This window comes from Phasianus colchicus, chromosome 7 (genome assembly GCF_987193195.1).
Source record: "Phasianus colchicus chromosome 7, bPhaCol1.hap1.1, whole genome shotgun sequence".
NCBI classification, from domain to species: Eukaryota; Metazoa; Chordata; class Aves; order Galliformes; family Phasianidae; genus Phasianus; species Phasianus colchicus.
This window is the reverse complement of record NC_143442.1, coordinates 20,526,693-20,546,111: the sequence shown is the minus strand read 5'-3', so window position 1 is coordinate 20,546,111 and position 19,419 is coordinate 20,526,693. Positions and strand designations below refer to the sequence as shown.

At 49.7% G+C, this 19,419-nt stretch overlaps 2 protein-coding genes across 7 annotated transcripts in view; both read left to right on the top strand.

Annotated features, from left to right (window-relative positions):
- Positions 1–11,379, top strand: CHRNA1 (cholinergic receptor nicotinic alpha 1 subunit). Of its 5 annotated transcripts, none has more exons than XM_090144059.1 (9): positions 1–2,882; positions 4,178–4,323; positions 4,451–4,495; positions 4,757–4,866; positions 4,980–5,175; positions 5,764–6,001; positions 7,062–7,285; positions 8,166–8,405; positions 9,770–11,379. In XM_090144059.1, the coding sequence occupies exons 1-9, from the start codon at positions 2,672–2,674 to the stop codon at positions 9,899–9,901; spliced, it is 1,542 nt and encodes a 513-aa protein (XP_090000185.1). In that variant the 5' UTR covers positions 1–2,671; the 3' UTR covers positions 9,902–11,379. The 5 variants fall into 5 exon arrangements, with proteins under 5 accessions (XP_090000185.1, XP_090000184.1, XP_090000187.1 ...); XM_090144061.1 differs by lacking the exon at positions 1–2,882 and adding an exon at positions 2,892–3,529; XM_090144058.1 differs by lacking the exon at positions 9,770–11,379 and having other exon boundaries at positions 8,166–9,161.
- Positions 11,380–15,810: 4,431 nt separating this feature from the next.
- WIPF1 (WAS/WASL interacting protein family member 1) overlaps positions 15,811–19,419 on the top strand; it is a 47,880-nt gene continuing 44,271 nt past the window's right edge. The window contains exon 1 of one of the 2 annotated variants that reach the window (XM_031599445.2): positions 15,811–15,901. The gene's annotated coding sequence lies outside the window, so the exon portion shown is untranslated. The remainder of the gene's footprint in view (positions 15,902–19,419) is intronic. The other variant, XM_090144065.1, reaches the window with a different exon arrangement.

The following is a 19,419-nucleotide window of genomic DNA, read 5'->3' as shown; positions in this document are numbered from 1 at the left end:
TTTTCCATGCTTTACTGCTAACTGTGTTAATAATGCAAACAGAATTGCCCAACTATTAACGTGATGCATTTTTTGGATGAATATTCATTTGGTGGCGTACCACAAGGCCTGCTGGAAGGATTGCTTGCTGAATCCAGGCCTTACCACAGCCGGGGGAAGCAGCCGTGGGCCTGCAGGGTGCTGGGGCCTCATGCTCTCCTTCTGGTGGGAGGGAAACCCCGCACACAGTCCTTCATTCCATCTGCAGTGCTGGCAGTGGATCTGGCCTTGCTCCTAAGCTGTCACGTTGGTTTACTAATAGCATTAATTAAGAACAAAGCTGTTCTGCTGTGACACCTGCACCTGAGTCTCCTTCAGTCCTGGGCAACTTTAACAGGCAGCCTCGGCCCGGCTGAGCACGGCCTGCTGCGGTTTGCTGGAAGGGCAGCAGGCGGCCCTGCAGGGCGCTCCTCTCAGTGAACACAGCGTGGGCTGGTGGGCTCTGTAGGTGCTGCAGGCATTGCCCAGGCTTTGTGTGGGTGGGTGAGAACACAGGCTGTGGCCTTTAAAACACAATGCTCCGTGACACCTCTGCATAGATGCGGCTGTGGTCTGCCAAGGAGATGAACTTCATAATGGGGCTAATTTGAGAAATAGCTGTTGTTTGGACTTGGTTCAGCTGGAGCTCTTTATTTCAATTCCAGTTTCTCCTGTGCTGCATTTGCTCCTGCGTCGCTTATAGAATCACATAATCATGATGGTTGGAAAAGACCACTGAGATCATCTAGTCCAACCACCGGCACACCCCACCGTGCCCACTAACCTGTGTTCCCGAGTGCCACATCACAGCCTGTGCAGCCGGGCACTCAGTTCTACCTGGACGCACTGCTGGGCCACAGAGCCGTGCTGGCTGCAGCTGTATTCCAGCACCTCACTGTTGTTATTCTAATGCTTTAGTTGTGGCCTTGAGAGTATTTCTTCAATTGAGGGCATGGTGTCGGTTTTTCTGCTTCCTCAGTTACAAACGTGATCTTGTAAGCTCGCTGTTGGCCAGTGCAGCAGACAAACGTGTCAGAGAGCTTCCAGCCTGCAAGGGGGCAAAATCAACCTAGAGCGTGGCAGGTGAGAGGTGCACAACAGGGACTGCAGGAAGTCAGCATTTTCCATTAATTACCAAGAAAACACGGTACATGCACTGGCAGAGCTTGCAAGGCGAGTGATAGAAGTGCACGTTCTGGCGTGCAGTCAGCAGCTGCTGGGGCACACTGACAGGGCAGTGGGGCTGCGGGACCGAGCTGAGCTCACCGGGGCCTCTGGGCAGTCAGCAGTGCTTCCTGAGGTGAGATGGATGCTTTGCAGAGCACTGCTGTGTGCGCTCTGCCACTCTGTAGTTACAGAACTAGAAGAAAAATAAACTTGCCTCTGTGTGTTTGCTCAGTTAATGCTGGCCATGAAAGACTCGCTGCCATGCTATGTGCTGTGGGGCTCCCATGGGGTCTTGGAGGCATTTGCGAGTGGCAGATCTTATCCTGGCTGCATGGGGAGTGTCTGTGGGGCACGCCAGTGGTGACAGTGTGCAAAGGCTGTACCAATGGTCTCCTCATCAGCCAGCACTCCGGAGACGTTGTGTCCTAACAGAACCGAGGGAATGTGACTATTCCTTCTGGACTGAGTAGGTGAAGGTAACCAATGAAACACACTGCCCACACCACCAGCTCCCCTTACTCTCAGCTGTGTGGTGGGGCTTCCCCAAAACATCTGAAGGAAAACTCTGAAGTCCAGCACATGGCCAGAACATGACGCCCCTCACAGGAGCTGAGCAAGCCGCTTGCTTTGTGTAGAGCTGGAAGTAACAGTCTGCTCTGCAGTTACTCCAGCAGAGAGCCAAACCTTTTTTTAAAATTGTGTATTCAGACCTGTAAGTGTGAACACCTGGAGATGTCCCTCAGGGTAAGTGCTGCCTGCGGTCCCACTTGGGAAAACTGCTGTATGATGTGGGATGCCGGTAAGGTGATACCAGAAGCCAGGCCACTGGTGCTGATGGCATTTACAGGAGGTGATCGGTATTCTTTGGATTAACCTCAGCCTCACATCCCCCATGCAGCCTGCAGGCCTGTGGCCAGCACATTGCTGGCAGTGCTGCCATGCCTGCAGCAGCTGCACATTGCCCTCCGCAATGGGATCAGGGACAATGGGAGCCGCTGGTGGAGCGCGAGGCTGAAGCCATGGAGAGGTTTGATGTGAGGGTAAAATGTAAGCATGGAGGCTGGGTGTTGGTTAGTGGGAGGGAGTGTGAGAGGGGGAGGAATTTAAGAACAAAATACACATAAAAAATAAAATTAAGGCATCCATCATGGAGCAGCTGGCAGGCAGTACAGAGGACAGCCCTGAGAAATACAAATACAGCTGGTGTCACCCAGAGGCGAAGCTGGGAAAGCTTTATGTGGGATTGCTTTCTGGAAAGGGATGTTCAGGTCACTGTGTATGGTGGGTATAGCCAGGCAGCAGCCCATCTCCAGAGAAGGTATGAGGGAAGTGCAGAAGGATGGGCTGTGCAGTGCTCCTCAGGACACAATTTCAGCCCCCGCAGCTCGTGGCTATGGGGTTTTTGTGGCAGAGCTCGGTGATGTATGTAACAGAATGAGACTCATTCACCCAACCGCTTTCTGCCCTTCTCCATTCTATTTTACAGATGCCACCAAAGCCCTTTCTCTCTCTGGCTTCTCCTCTAGGTTTAAGGGCTGTACTCGCACCTCACATGGTCTTTGTTGTTTTCTCCTGTGTCTTTTCCGTGCCGCCCTTTGACCAGAACTATGAGCAGCACTCAGGCATCATGGATTTGTGCACCTGCCCTGCCATGGAGGACAGTCTCATTTCCCTACCCTTTGCCTTTGCACAGCTCCGTAAGTCCAGAGGCATCTATGACAAAGTTCTCCCTTTCACTGCAGTTATTTAGGTTAGCTTGCAGCTCAGCTCTCAAGGCAGGCTCTTTACCCTGTGCCTCATAATCACCCCAGGAGATTCTAGGTGATGGATATCTCTTGAATGTATTTATTCACTGCTCCAGAATTTCACCCATAGAGCAGAGGGAACAGCATCCCAAAGCCCGCACACAGCCGGTATGTGGTCAGGGCGCAGCAGAAACAGCAGCTGATCTGTTTGCCCTGGGAAAAAGGGAAAAATCCCAAATTGGGCAAGCTGCTCTGGTCACAGAGTGATGTGTATAGCCTTGTTCCCAGCTAGGGATGTCTGTTGTGTGGGGTTTTTTTTAACCACAACTCTCAGTGCCGCTCAGAAAAAAATGGCTTTTGGTGACCATTAGGAGCCATCTGAGCGGTGCAATGCATTGTGCTCCCATTCCATAGCCGGTGCGGCGGCCCTCAGCTGTCATGCCTGGAACAGGTGGTGTAAGGCAATCCCTGGGCAGTCGTGCTCCCCGCCCCCCAGGCCGACCTTAAAGGCGCTGTGTGCACCCCGGCACAGCGGTGCTGAGAGGAGCAGGCTCAGGTGATGGAGCTCTGCCTTGTGCTGCTCCTGATCTTCTCCGCAGGTAAGCGGCGCATTTGGGCAACTACCTTGGGCTGGCTCCTCCCTGCGGGTGTGGGACTAGGGTTTTGCATGGTTGTTAGTATAAAGGTGTGATCTGGGAGCAGCTACAATATTCCTAATTTCAGCCACCAAATACTTTGCAGTGAGGAGTTTGTTTTCATCTTTGTCTGCCATCTTTGTGCCATGCTCCCGTTTACGCTTGTTCAAAATTTATTTCAAGACGTGTGAGAGGCTCTAGCAAATGTGGCTTGACATGCAAAATTTCATCAGCTGTGGGACAAGGACACACGTTTGTTTTGCAGCTGGTTGTGTTGTACCAGGATGATTCTCTGTAAATTGTTCTTTAGAAGAACAATGACTTTGTGATGCTAGACCCTTTTCACTAAATCCCAGAAGAGAGCTGAACTCCTGCCCAGCCATCAGAAGACAGCAGGGTGAGGGGCTTCGGTTGGGCTAATGAAGCATAGCACAAAACCTGGCCTGGCTGCCACGCTGTTCTCACAGCATGGGGAGGGAAGCATGAATTACAATGGGGCTGTGCAGAGAGCAGGATCTGGCTGGCCGCAGGTCTGCCTGTGGGCAGCATGTCCCTGCGACAGCCCCGTGGTGCATCCCATCCCTCCCACTGATGCCATTTTGTTGCACACAGCCGGGCCGGCCCTGTGCTATGAGCACGAGACGCGCCTGGTCGACGACCTGTTCCGGGACTACAACAAGGTGGTGCGCCCTGTGGAGAATCACCGCGATGTTGTCGTCGTCACTGTGGGGCTGCAGCTCATTCAGCTCATCAATGTGGTAGGCAGTGGGCAGGCAGAGCCTGCTATCACGTGTGCTATCACCAAATGGCGTCGCTCTCCTCCTTTAATCCCAATGCTTTTGGGATGTGTCTCCTTTCTCTTTGTTTTTTTTTTTTCCTTTCAAGGATGAAGTAAATCAGATTGTAACAACCAACGTACGCCTGAAGCAGGTAACCCTAAATATTGCTACCCATTCCTTCCCACTCAAATAAATAGGGACAACCAGGTGTGAGCTACTTTTGGGGCACCCTGGACCAGTTGGATTGAGTGTCTTAAACTGATATTTAATATTGTGTGAGAACAAAAATGAGCTGGCGGGCCAAATAGGATGTGTTGACACTTTCCTGCCCAAAGTAAGGAGGCAAGTGTCCCTAGGAAGTGTCAAGTAGCACTGGAGGAAGTTCTCAGCAGCTGCAATCCTCCCTTTACAGCAATGGACAGACATCAACCTGAAGTGGAACCCAGATGACTATGGTGGCGTGAAACAAATCCGCATCCCATCAGATGACATCTGGCGCCCGGATCTTGTCCTTTACAACAAGTAAGCAGCAGGGAGCAGAGCAGGGAGCAGCCTGGGCAGCGGCTGCTTTGCCCACTCAGCCTGGCTGCCCTCAGGCCACTGGGCAGCTGCAACCATCCTTCTTCCTTCCGCAGTGCGGATGGTGATTTTGCCATTGTTAAATACACCAAGGTCCTTCTGGAACATACAGGAAAGATCACCTGGACACCTCCTGCTATCTTTAAAAGTTACTGTGAAATTATAGTCACATACTTCCCATTCGATCAGCAGAACTGTAGTATGAAGCTGGGAACGTGGACATATGATGGTACAATGGTGGTTATCAACCCGGTAAGCAATCGTTTGGTAATTGGGAAAAGCAGCAGAGACTTGGGTATATTTTTAGGGACTCCTCTGGTTTGAAAGGGAATATAATCTTGGTTTGACTGAAAAACAAGATACTACCAGTATAATTTAAAATCTCCATTTGAAAGTGTCATTGACTTGTGAAATTCTGTACTTACTTCCCATGCTCCTGCTTCCCCAAACCTTTTGCCTGCCTATCCTCTTTACAGCCTCATGCCACTGTTTCTGGTGCTTTTGTTTTCCTTGTTGTGTGGGGGTGATTTTTCTCTGCTCATGACTTTTCTTACTTTCTGCCTCCTCAGGTATGTCTCCTATCTGTAAATATTTAAGTGGTCTTTCTCGTTAGCAGACTATCCCTAACTCCTTCTGTAAAATATTTAGTTGAACACGGCTCGAAGGATGATGTTGTAAGGCCAAATCACTTAAGAATGGATGTTCGAGTCACAAAAACACACAAAGCACCTGAGTGATTGGAAATTCTGTTCCTCAGAGACCACACCATGTGAGTTTGTTCAGAATGTCTAGTAGGAATAATGTGTCGGTCTGTGGTTTTGTGGGTTTATTTGCTGTCAGGAGAGCGATCGCCCCGATCTGAGTAACTTCATGGAGAGTGGTGAGTGGGTGATGAAGGACTACCGTGGCTGGAAGCACTGGGTTTACTATGCCTGCTGCCCCGACACTCCCTACCTGGACATCACATACCATTTCCTCATGCAGCGCCTGCCGCTCTACTTCATCGTCAACGTCATCATCCCCTGCCTGCTCTTCTCCTTTTTGACTGGGTTTGTTTTTTACCTACCCACAGATTCAGGTATGTGAGTTTAGTCATCCTACTGCCATAGAAATTGCTCTTCTAACAAGTTCTCGAGAAATTCAGAGTGCTTGAAGTCAGCGGCCAACTCGAAGGGCTGCGTGTGTTAAAGTGGTGCTTCAGCTCAAAACAACAGCTCTAAATATTCTGCAAATTAAACTGAAATTATTCATATAGTTCTATAGAAACTACTCATATGGACAAATTGGGTGGATTTCCCATGGAAAACACTGGTTAACTATCCAGTTAACTTCTGCAAAGCAAAGATTTGGCTAGCTGATGTTCTGATTTTGTCCCTCAGCCCAAAATGTTCATATGTCAAACAGTACCTGAGCACACTGTGTTGGAGCAGAGACCTTGTGGTTAGCATATACTTGCGGGCTCACTGACACAGAGTAATTCTGGCCTCCTCTGGCCTGCTTCATCTCTGCTGAGCAGCTCTGTTGTAGAAAGTTTGTGCTCCCTGCAACCGTTTTCCATGCTTTATTCATTTTACATTGGCATCAGCTTTTCACCCTGCTTAATTGTATTGAATCTCTTCTGTGGAAGACCTCTGATTCACAGCTTTTTGGTGGAGAACTTTACGTGAAGTTGAAGCAGATAGGGAAAAAAAAAACCTCTGCCTAGTGGTTCAGTTCTGATGCCCTACCTACTGAAAGCTGATCCCTGGTGCCAGATGCACATTTTGTCAGCTCACGCTGTGCTGAGGCAGCCAGCCCCAAGAGGCTACAGAGTCATTAACCAGGTGCATGCACCTCATCAATCAAATCCCACAGTCCACGGGGTGCTCCTGGCAAAGAAGCTTTCTGCACACACCACCTGTACGTCAGTCCAGTCATACCTGGTGATTTCTACCCCAGTGCAGGTGTTGGTGGTGTGTGAGGTGCTCAGGTCTGGCCAGATTCAGTACTGTTTTGGGAGCTAGTGAAATAGGAGCACTCTGGATTCATGAAAACGTATGTGTATGAATAGCCATCATCCACATGCAAGCTTCTCAAACTGACTAAGCACTGAATGATATCGACATACCCAGTGGTATTGTCTTCTTTTTGCATTGCAGGTGAGAAAATGACGCTCAGCATCTCTGTCTTGCTGTCATTGACTGTGTTCCTGCTGGTCATCGTGGAGCTGATTCCCTCTACCTCCAGTGCAGTGCCTCTGATAGGCAAATACATGTTGTTTACCATGGTGTTTGTCATTGCTTCCATCATTATCACTGTCATCGTCATCAACACCCACCACCGCTCTCCCAGCACTCACACCATGCCACACTGGGTCAGGAAGGTGAGCTCCAGGGCTTTGAGTTTCCTCTTTTCCACAGAGTAGCATGTGTTTTGTTGGCAAATTTTCTCCTAAAGGTCAGCAAGAATTGAAGAATCATAGAATTCTATCATAGAATGGCTTAGGTTGGATGGGACTTTAAGGATCATCGAGCTCCAATCCCCTGCCATGGGCAGGGCTGCCACTCACCAGATCAGGCTGCCCAGGGCCTCAGCCAACACAGGGAACACGGGGATTGTGGGACATCCACAGCCTGGCTGCTCCTTTACGTGACAAAACTGCCCACTGGATAGAGCCCTGCAGGGGAATGGATGTGGCAAAACAGGGGCAGCAGACGGTATAGGGAGAGGGAAGCAGGTCAGTTGGGCTAAAGTGATCTTACTGGTCTAATCATTTGTGACTGCAGGACACTTCTGCCTGCCAGGGGACAGGCCCTTTAGGTCATGCAAATTGCATTGTAATAGCAAAGTCAAGCACAAGTAGCCAAGAGACACCCCCCCAAAGTGCATTCCCCAAACCCCTAGGGTGTGTGTCCCAATATGGATGGGGTCATTCAGCTGGCAACAGCGTGAACCTGACCAGTGGTGGTACAGCCCTCATTTGTATGTATAGGATACACAGATAGGCAGAGCTGCTTTTGGAGAGCACATGGCAGGCCACGGGGTGACCCTGTCTGCCCCCCAGGACATGAGGCAGACAAGAAGCATGGTGTAAATGTGGCATGTGGCATGACATACTCCAAAGTGGAATCTCTAGCGAGTCCAGGAGAGGAAGTTATCTGTGACTGGCGTAGCTCTCTTCTGTTTATTGCAGAGCTGCATCTGCACAGCAGCTCCTCCAAACAGGAGTCTTCCTCTTCTGTCTCTCTTTTTTTTTTTTCTAGATCTTTATTGACACAATCCCAAACATCATGTTTTTCTCTACAATGAAACGACCATCCAGGGATAAACTAGACAAGAAAATTTTTGCAGAAGATATTGATATTTCTGAAATTTCCGGGAAGCAAGGTCCTGTGCCTGTCAATTTCTACTCCCCACTTACCAAAAATCCAGATGTGAAAAATGCTATAGAGGGAATCAAATACATTGCGGAAACGATGAAGGCGGACCAAGAATCCAGTAATGTAAGGCATTCTTTGTGCATGATTCATTTCTTGCTTTCATACTGCTACATCTTTTTTTTTTCCTTCAATTACCCAGGCCTCATAAAACACTCCAAATCTTGTTTTGGCTTTAGCAGGGAACAGTCTCCTGCCTGTGGTGTGGTCATTAAGAAGTAACAGATAATTGTTACAGGTGGTAAATGAATCTCAGTTTAAAAAAGAGGAGAGAGAGAAAAGTGGTTTTCTTAACAGGGTGTGTGAAGCCACAGAGATGGTGCATGAGTAGCAAAGCAGTTTCCAGAACTGTAAGCAATTCCATAACACATTCCTCCTGTCCCCTGCTTGGGCATCTTCCCACAGGGATAAACGGCCTTCCTTGCTTTTGAAAATGCAGAAGGTAGCACAGCTGCAGAATTCAGATGTAGTTTTATTTGAGAAGCCTGAAGTGTGACTTGCAGATAATAATTCCAGTTTTGATAAGGATTTGTGTCAATCCATGTATGCTACAAGCAGTCCCTGCAAGTGAGACACATCACGAGCTGCTGTGATTACTGACTTTTTCCACATTACAAGTCAAAGGAAGGATAAATGCGTGCAGAGTCACATATGGCAGTTTTCCACAGGAAAGCCTAGCTCTGCCTCCTCCGAGTACGTTCAGTGCAATTAACTCCCTCTTTCATTTCAATTTTTGCAGCTCGCACAGCTTTTAAATGGATAATTCAGGATCAGTTCTTCACCTTTCTTACTGCTGTTTAGCAGCGGATGCCCAGTGGTGACAGCCTGCAGGTGGGGAGGGGCCTCTGTGGGACAATAACCTGGCCTCTCCTTCACCCAGGCAGAATTTACACCACGGTGTTTGTTCCTGTGGCCATGTTCCAGCAGTGTGTGAATGGCTCCGGTCGGAGTCTCATGTTCCCGGTGGCTCCTCTGCAGATCAAGTGCTACCTTCAGCAGGGCTGGCATGGTTTCAGTGCCTCTGGGCTCAGCTTCCTTCTGCGCATACAAGGAGGGTCTTTGGTTACTGGCAAGTGCTCCCATCGGAAGTGGAGCCAGCTGTTTGTGTCATCTAGACTTTACTGATATCGCTTTCAGAGGATTTCAGAAGTCGCATTCCCAAAATAAACCAAAGGCTTCTGAAGGCTGTCACGGCATTGCCTTTGCTTACAAGCTGCCTCAAAGCACTCCCGATTAGCAGTGTTCTCTAGATGGATTCCAGCAGCTTCTTCCACTTGTGGTGCACCTAAGGCAAAAGGAGAGGGAGATTAGGGACGGGATGTGTTGGTCCTTAGGGCAGAGTTACAGGGTGGAAATGTGCTCTGGCCCAATTACATCCATTACAAATGCAGCTCTCAGAAATCTTACTGTCTCCTTTCTTTCTTCTTCAGGCGGCTGATGAGTGGAAGTTTGTTGCAATGGTGCTCGATCATCTTCTCCTTGTAATATTTATGCTAGTCTGCATTATTGGAACATTAGCTGTATTTGCTGGTCGCCTTATTGAATTAAATCAGCAAGGATGAACATCAAATGGAAACTATTCACTGCCTGGGCTGGGACTGGAAAGCATCTTAACTGCTAAAACCTGGCCAGCCATGGAAGTTCCCCTGGGACCGAGCAGGGATACAAAAATGTGCTTAGCACTTCAGAGCTTCTGCTTGGTGCTGTTTCACTGCCAAAATGACACGCTTGCTCTACTGCTAGACTGAATGGCTGTCAGCCAGATTTGGGTCCATTTTACCATTTATTAGGAATGTTAACATGTTAATAAGACCATCTGACTTTGTTATCCACAAATACGATTCTAGTGACATCAATAGCAGTAATAAGTTCTATCTGAGCTGCAAATCTGTATCCAGCTTTAGAGCAGCTTTCAAGCTGGTTTCAATATCTGCTCTGTGATTTTTGTACTGGCAGTGCCACAAATGCCTCTTGTAACACAGGCTGTAGCCAGCAGAAGTATCTCAAGCTCCTTGGTAAAGCATCTGATTTCTGTGTACAAATCAGTAGTGACTGACTCTCGTGTGTGAGTCAACCTCTTGGTCCAGCCAAGAAGGAATGTTCCTTGTTGTGAAATGGATCCACTGCTGTTTCTTGCTATACAGGCCCAGGGTAAAGGACACATTGAAGATTTTTCACCCTTGTTTATCACTGAGCTCTGCTCTGTGGCCACACAACTGTGCAGACAGAGAGCAAGAATACCTCAGTGTCCCTCTTCACACTGAGTGATGAGCATTGTGAGCACAGTTTCATCTTTGGGGGTGCTCAGTACGATATCTTAACCGCACCTCTGTTCCCTGAAAAGCACCTCCTGCCCTGCTGAAATGCGTTATGAGCAGCAGGCGGGCACAGCACTGCAACGACTGTTCCGATGGAAGTGTGTATGACGAAAGGATCGGACCTCCCCCAACCACATCGGCCGATTCAACCGAGCTTCTTTCAAACGTTGAGCAGCAGCTCACTCTAGTGACAAGAGCCGGTAGTTTCTTTCGTCTAAAAACCTCTGATACTGCAATGGTGGTTGGTTTTTTTGTTTTTTTTTTTTCTAGTAAATAAGACTAAAAGTTTTTAGTCAACCCAAGGAACAAGCCTATGTCTGTTTCACTAGTATAGTGTGGAAGTTCGAGTCGTTCTGCCTATTATTCTCAAAAACAGATAAGCACAAGTGAAGCAAATGATACAGATCACCCATCTTTCCAAGCTGGCTCTTCAAACCAGGACTACTTTGCTATCACTTGCTGTGTGTTTAATAAAATAACATGTTTTATGTTTGTGCTCTACAAGAACGTGTTGTGTCTGCAGAGGTCAGGCATTTAAAACGCTCTGTGGGGGGAAAGCAGGCAGTTGTGTAATATTTCAGTTCGTGCATAGGGCTGCTTGGAAATGTTTTGCTGAGCTGCAGTCCTCACCAAACCCCTTTGTGCAGGTCGGTCAACCACTTGTAGCACTCTGCTCACTTTTAGCACTCTGCTTGACTCTTTGGGTTTTGACGTCGGTAATCTTTGCCTCCCTGGATGATCATTAACCTTGTAAACAACGGCTGGAGATGCATGCCGAGGTAAACCCCTGCTGACAGATAGAGTGCTTGCTGCAGCTCTGCTTAATTTCAGTGAAGCTTCCAGCTCTTGGATGGAGCCATGCAGCTCACCAGCTTGTCAGGAGCTGAGCTGCAGTGCATCAGTGCTTGTGATGCTTATGTTGGGAGATGGTGATTGGCACTGAAGTGGCAGGACAATCCTCTTAGGGGAACGTGTGGTTGAATTTTGGAGTTAAAAACAAACAAGTAACAAGACCTGTGGGTAAGTAGCTGCATTACCTCTGTTAAGTTTCCTTGAGGCACCCCTCAAGGCCCTTTGGGTCTCAAAATTCTATGTGTGTGTGTGTGTGCTCATCTCTCTAGCTCTGGCTCCCTCCATGCACAGTTAGATGCCATGTTGCAGTCATTTCCTCTCCCTTCCTCAGAGAAACTTCAGAAATTACTTATGTGAACATTTTTATTTGTGATAGTTTGTTCTGTCTTACAAGCACAGTAAACCTCCTGCCTTCCTATCACACAGCCTCAATGAACTGGGCATGTCTCAAAGGTGTAGCACTGAGGGGAAACAGCAAACATTTTCTCTTCCTGGGTTGCAGAATCTGTCCCTTGACTCTCTGTGAAGCTGGTCCTCCAAACATCAACAGGGCACCTCAGGGGGAAGTTTACTTGCACCTCTTTTTTTTTTTTTTTGCTTCAAATACTCAGATTGTGCAAGCCACCTTTCGTTTTTGTTCTGTCTCCCTTTATGATAACATTTCTGTTAGGTATCACTGATAGCCTCTGTTACTAATATCCATCTACTGAAACACCCTGACTCACATCCAGTCTGTCTTATCTGTACTGTCCCTGTACTGTCCTTTTAAAGTGTCAGCATGCCTATGTATCTGTTAGAATAGTACATCTGGAGCTTGTAGGTAGGCTGTCTCAGCCGCTGTCAAAGCTAATTTGCCATTTATGCGTAAATACATGTTGCCTGACAACTTCTCATTTGCAGCACTGTAGCCTCTCCCTGCCCCTGTAGCACTGAGCTATGGATTCTCCCACTCGTGTCTCACCAGAGCTCCAGGGAGGGGTCCCTGGGCACCACCCGGGCAATCACATGTGCTACCCTGCTTCCCCATGGCCCAACAAGCAAATTTCAGATCTGAGCTTCAACTAGCAATTCTACTGATACGCGGCTTCACTGACTGACGTTTCCTTAGTAAGTGCAAGAAGTAATGCCATCCAAGCGTTGAGGCACTGCACTGAGCAGCCCCAGTTTAGCTTAAGATTGGCGTGCTGGGTGAGGTGTCATCCTGACAGCGACAGTGCTCCCAGCAGTTACCATCTCCCTCTTTTAGCTGCCAGCTTCCTGCTGCTAGAGGTGGTTTTGTTCACTTTGATCTTGTGGATAACACCCTATTTATAGCCTTAATAGAATGGCTCTCTGGAACGTCTCCATCTTCTTAACTCTGATTCTCTTTCCAATTTTTTAACAGTATGGCAATTAACTTTCCCCTTCGCATCCCTTTAGCTGACCTTCAGCTACTCTCTACTGTACTGTGGACAATTCGCCCTCTGAGATGCAGTCATCCCAAATTTCTTTCCCCTTTTGTACTTGCACAGCTCAGGAGACTTGACTCTTCTGAGGGGGTTAGTTGAATTTTTAAAAGTCCATTTACCTTGTACCGGTTCCAAGGGAGCAATTCCACCTCTGCATGAGTCTGTAATCAGGACAGGCTGCTGCTCTCTATCAGCACCAGGCAGATGAGCCAAATGTGATGGCCTTGTTCTGTCTGTTCAGCCAGCTGCATCTTGGCTTCTTAAAGCATATCTGAGCTGTTAACAGAGCAAGCAGAAAAATGACATTTCCCAAACTCTAAATGCTTGATCGTGAGCAGGCATCTGCCAGATCTGATCATTCCCCCCACACTTTGGGTTCTGCTACCTCTTTGCAGTCTGAGAGTTTTTAAGCAAAGAGATTATTTATTTTTTCAGGCCACCATACGAGAATGTAAGTACTTGTTTTCCTGCAGGCTGTGAGCTGCTGCCAGCCCCTTCGCTGCAGCCCTCTCCCCATGAGAGCAGTGTGAGTTTCACCAGCACGCTGACTCAGCAGTTCCTGTTTCCACAGCTGAAGCAAACCACAGGGGCAGGGGACAGCAGGGTGAGAGCGTGAGGTAGGCCTGCAGAATGCAGAACATTGTGCTGCTGTTGGGTGAAGGACATATCCTATGCCCCTGGAAAGTTTGCTTTCTTGTATGGTGGCGTGTGAGATGTTGCCTTTGAAGTCACCAGTAGTTTGGCACATCAGAAATGTTTGTGATAGCAGCCACTTTTAAAAGGTTGCTGTATGCAGTCTCAGCCATAATACCTTGTGTTTTTATATGCTAACTAGGGATGGATAAAGTCTAGCACAACCTCCAGGCTCCTGGGCTGTCAATTCCTCCCCACTTAATTTCGTTCCCTTCCTGAAAAATAGTTGCTGTGTGTTTTGTCCTCATTGTGAAATTGGAGCAAAGTCTCCCAGGCTTCTCTCATGAATGAGGTGTAGATACAGGCTTGTAAGAGAGCTCTGGAGCACCTTCCCCTTTCTGGAAATCAAGTCTCAGCTACAGGCAATCACACCCTGCTTTGCAAAAGATTCTCTAAAACAATCACCCTTCAGTTCCTGCTGAAGGATAAAGGACAGGCATGGCTATGGAAAACAACCAACCTGCATGGATTCATTCCCCAGATCACTCAGGGCCCTGCTGAGTTCAGCTGGCTGCAGGTGCTGCCTGCAATGCATGTGATGGAGCTGAGCAAGGTTCATGTGTTACCGCAGTGCACGCCAGGCTGACCAGCGATCAAGACTGCAAAGGAGCTCCTTGGTTATGGTAGCACTGTAATGACAGATCACTTGGTGGGCTCCGCAAAAGGGGAGGACACTGTCCTTGCAAGGGCTGTTACTATGTCCCTCACTCCTGTGCAGATCTTCTCCACAGCTGGCTTCTAGCAAACAAGCACATCTGAGTGAGCTCTCCTTCTATATCCCATACAAAGTCTGGAATAAACACATTGATGATATTTCTCTACTACCTAGCCAAAAGGAAGCTGTTTGCCTGCTTGTGACTTCAGAACTGTTTTCAGCTAACCAATGACCCAAATGCAGGATGCAGCATTTAGGAACCCCATGTGGATTTGTGATCCCCTTTAGAAAGCTTTAGGCCTGTGTGTCCATAAAAGCAGTAAGCGTAGAGTACCTGCAGCTTTCCCATTTGTGAGCTCCATAATTTTTGCTTGCAAACTAATCTAGGTCACGTACCTAGGGCAGAGGAGGGTAGAGGAAAAAGATAAAACCATGGGTACCTGTTTTTTAGTCTTGTAGTGCCCCAAGCATGCAATGACACAAAAACTAAGACATGACCTACATAAAAGGCTGGCAGTATTTGAAGCCTTACACCAAATGCAAATCAGCAATGATTTGGTGAGCACATCTCACCTTAATGCTGTCTTTGCACCTTGTAATCTCTTGGTCAAAAACAAAAAGCAAATTGTACGAGGTTGGCTCGGCACGCAGATCACTCTGGCTTTGACCTTGCTGGGACATATTGCAACAGAGGAATTAAGAACAAACTCCAGTTTTTCAGGACACCTGTCCATAACATCCATGTTTTAGACAGCGGGGTTATGCAGCTGCTGAACTGAACTGCGGTCACACACGGGCTAAACAAAAACCATGAAATGCTTCCAAGATGTGAAAGGCACACAGGATGAGTAGTGGCTCCAACAGGCACCCACAGCTACACAGCTACAATCCTGCTGCCCTGCACAGTGCACCCCTAACCCTGAGCTGCTCCATCGCTTATGCTTCGTTCATTTTTTTCAAGAGTTCAGCACTACACCCAAAAACATTAACAGAAGTTTTCTTTCTAGTTCAGTCACACTTAGAAGGAATAGGAAGCAGCCTCTATCACTTGCCTGGCGAAGCCATTTCTGTGTGAGTTAATTGAGATAAGAAGCACAGATCCCTTTGGGGGCATCATGTGGAGGGAGGTAATTGACCTTCCCACACCTCCGCATACTGCAGGTCTTAATAGGGATGCAGCAAGTACCTCTATTCCCACCGTTTAATGACGCCTGCACTCCTCTGCCCGAGTCCCCGCCGCGCCACGGCCGCTCCCCAGCCCCGCCGGTTGCCATCAGGGCGGCAGGGCACCGAGGGAGGCGACGGGGCAGCCGCGACCGGCGCTCGGCCCCGACCGCGGGCATCCCGCAGCGCCAGCCGTCCCGCAGCCCTTTCCCCGTCCCCGCGCAACCCGCTCCGGCCTGCCCGCCGCCCCCCGCCCTCCCGCTCTCCGTCCGGGGCCGGGGCCATGTGCAGCGCGCGGGGCTGCGGGGAGCGGCGCCCCAGAGCCGCGGCGCGGCGCTTCCTGCCGCTATAAATAGCGCCCGGCCCAACATGCCCCGGCCGCGCCGCGGCTGGAGCGCCGCCGGCAGCCGCCGCCTCGCCCGACGGAGCGCGGTAAGGGGTGCGGGGAGCGGACCGGGCAGGGGCTCCCCGGCGGCGGCCCCGCTCGGCGCCCCGGGGTAAACAAGGCGTGGCGAGCCGGGAGCTGAGGCTCGCTTCGTGCCTGCTCTCTCCCTGTCTCTCTCTTTTCTTCCAGACTGCTCTGTCTCGGGCTGGGACGCGCTCTGCCTTCTGAAGCTGTTCCTGCTCTTCCTTCTGCGCGCCCGGCTGGCATCCCTCCCCGCTTTCCTCTGGCTTTCCTGCGCTCCCCGGGTTGGAGGATGGCGTGGGACGAGGCCTGGCCTCCGGGAGCACCCCGGTCCCTGCGGGCCGTGGGTCTGCCCCAGCCCCGGGGGCGGCGGGTTGTCGGTCCGGCGGCGGGACGGCTGGGGGCGGCACCCGGCACGTGCCCCCGGGCTGCGGCACCCGGCGGGGTGACATCGCGGCCGCCGGCCCGGCGGGTGCAGCGGGAGCTCGGAGCGGGGGCAGTGCCCGAGGGTCCCGCACTCTGAGCGGGCCGGGGGTCGTTGTGGAGGAGCCGGGCTCGCAGACCCCATGTAAGCAGTCCTAAAGTACTAGGTTAGCCATCCTCCAGGCTGCGTGGTCCCGCTGCCCTGTGGTTCCTGCCTATTCAGGAAAACACCTCCTGCGGGGCAGTGCTGTCCCTCCTCTGCGTGCGCTCCTCGTTGCTTCCACGTGCTTTCCGTGGGCCTCGGCACTGAAAAATGGCACAGAGCTCACCTCTGGTGCTGAGTAGGGTGTGCCTAGCCAGGAATCCGCAGTGAGGTAGCTTCAGTTTTTTTAAAACTTTTATTTCTGTGGTGTGTCCTCAAAGAAAGGGCTGTTATTGGGGGCTGCTCTTGGCCTTCCTGGTCTATAGAGGGTGGGCAGCACGCTCTGCCCCTCCCTCGCACCCTGCGTGCTGCCCTCTTCCACCTCCACCTCGCACTGTCCGCAGGCAAGGCTTGGAGTTTGTGTGGAGTTATCCTGCCCTCACCACTCACAGGCACCCAGCTGAGCAGCCTTGGCTTAAGGAAGGGTGTGAGAGGTGGCTGTGCTGGCAGCGTGGCTGAGAGGGAAGCTGTCCCCATTTCACACACTGGGCAAAGCGGTGAGTGGTGCTGCTGCTTCTGGAGGAGCTCGGAGGACCTTCTGCTGTGTGCTCCCCTCTGCCAGAGCAGGGCCTGGAGCGCATAAGGAGGAAATGCAACTGCTGCAGAGCACTTCTGCCCGCTGTGCTGCCGGAGCACGTGAGGGGAGGGAGGGACAGGGCGGTCCAGGAAGAGTGCAAGAAGGCAGTGAGTGGAGAGAACACGCTTACATACAGATCATTTAAGGGTTGTTTAGCAAGGGTGACAGCAACAAGCATAAGACTGGGAGGTTGTATCTCTGAGTCTTTGTTACTGCTCCTCCTACTGCTTTTAGCTCCTCAAGCACTACGTGTGTCCTGGGCTCCTCAGTACCTTCTGACCCCCAGCAGGACGTTGCCCTCAGCCCATCCCTGTGCATGGGATTGCCCTGCAGCCCCTCACGTGGAGACCAACGTCCTGCTGCTGCTTCCTTAGGAATGGTGAGGGGTGTGCTGTCCCTAGTTGGTTTCTGGGTGTAACTAGGTATACTTACACAGCTCACAGAGGTGCTGAGGGACTGCTATCTCTGTTCTCCCTTATCTCCTTCTGCTGCTCACCTGCCCTTGTTCTGTGCCACAGTTATCTGTAGGGTGTGCTGATGGGTTCAGCAGTCCAGGGTAATGCTACCCAGAAAGGAGATAGGAGGAGGAGTGGCTCTCCCAGCCTGGGCTGCCTCTTGCTCTAACAGCACTTGTGTCTCTCTGGCTGATGCTGCTGCCTTCTAGCTCTACTGAAATTGCACTTCTTACAGCATTGCATTGCTCTCTCAATAGCATTGGGCAGCAAGATGCTGTCTGTGGAGCTGTGCTGCTAGAAGATTGCTGTAGCTGTTGTTTTTATTTTATTTTTGAGAAACCCAGAGTCATTACAACACTGCATCAGGATATTAATGCTTTGTCTCATGCAGCAAAGGCAGAAATGAAAGTGTTCCTTTAGAGGAGTGAAAGGAACAGTTTCCTAACCACAGCCTTCACACCAGGTGCCCTCCAACCTTCTCAGTGAAGGTTGCTGAGTGGCAATGCTGATAGCTTTGTGAAGGAGCTGCTTTTCACTATTGCTCTCCATTACTGACAGTGCAATTAGTTCTGACAGCCATTTGCTTTCTGCTTCACTTGTATAAACACCAGGCTTTTCTTGGAGGAGGAAGAGAGGGCATGTTGGTGTTGTCTGATAAATGTGACATGAGGACAGAACTTCATAGGTTTCCTTTCACAGCAGTATGCCGTTCTTGGGATGTATGTTTGTATATAAGTGTGTATATACATACACTGGTAAAAAGTCTCTGCACAACCATTAGAAATATTCTAAGCTCTTATTATGCCGAATCTATCTGGATAATTGATTTATGCTTAGGGACCATGAGAAATAAGGAAGCAGTGGCAAGGGTAGGGAGGGGATTTCTTTACAGTTTATGCTCTTGCCAACATGAATGTCTTAACTGTGGCAAGTTCACAACAATAGGAAACCTTGTGAAAGTTCAAATCTAGTGAAATGCTTCTGTGTTCTTTCTACAGACTTCTCTTATTCTTGGCTCTAATGCAAATGCTTTTTCTTTGTGTGGTGCACTCTGACACTTGGCCAGTAGCATCTACTGCCATGAAGGATGGGCAGGTCTCCTGGTTCAGCACCCGTGGCTCCAGCTGTGTTTGAGCTGGGTAGGGTGGGGGCAGTGTTCCTTATATGGGGAGGAAGGTGGGGATGTTGGAGGTGGCCACAAATCTTCAAGAGAGCTGTTTGCTTTGGGTGCTGCTGGCTGTGTAACTACCTGCATGCTAGTTAGCTGCTGGGCTCACAGGTGTACATGGAAATCCATCTGTTGCTGAGTAATGACTGCAGAACTGTTGGTCAGTAAATACCCCCAAAAAGGGATTATTAAAGACAAAATCTAATTTTTTTTTTTTTTGTAAAAAGAAACATTTTATCAGGATTTGTTTAAAATATTTTAGATGGTGTCAGTGATCAGTGTGGTAGTGGTGTGCTTTTGTGTAGTATCAGCTCCCTGTGTAGCTGTATCTAGGAAATGAATAAACTTAGTGTTCTATTGTGGCTTCTTGCGAGTAGTATGTAGCTGCTGCTGTGCTATGGGTGAAGTCTGAGTGGGGGAATGATGACATTTTTCGTGTGGAATTAACCCTGGAGATGAGGGCCCTGACAAGCTGTTGCTGCTCAGCTGTGCAGGCCTCACAGAGCAGCTGTGCTTGGGTCCCCTCCAGTGCAGGTCAGTGCGGTGCAGTGCCTGTAGGCTCGGACCCGGGCAGCGAGGCAGCAGTTTCATCGAAATCTGAGATCAAAGGCATTCAGAATAGAAAGCTTCCTTGTTCCTGAAAGGAGATGGACAGGAAGCACAAGGAGCACTTTGAGAATCTGTTTTGTAACTCTAAACTCTGCTGTAACCCCTTTAGG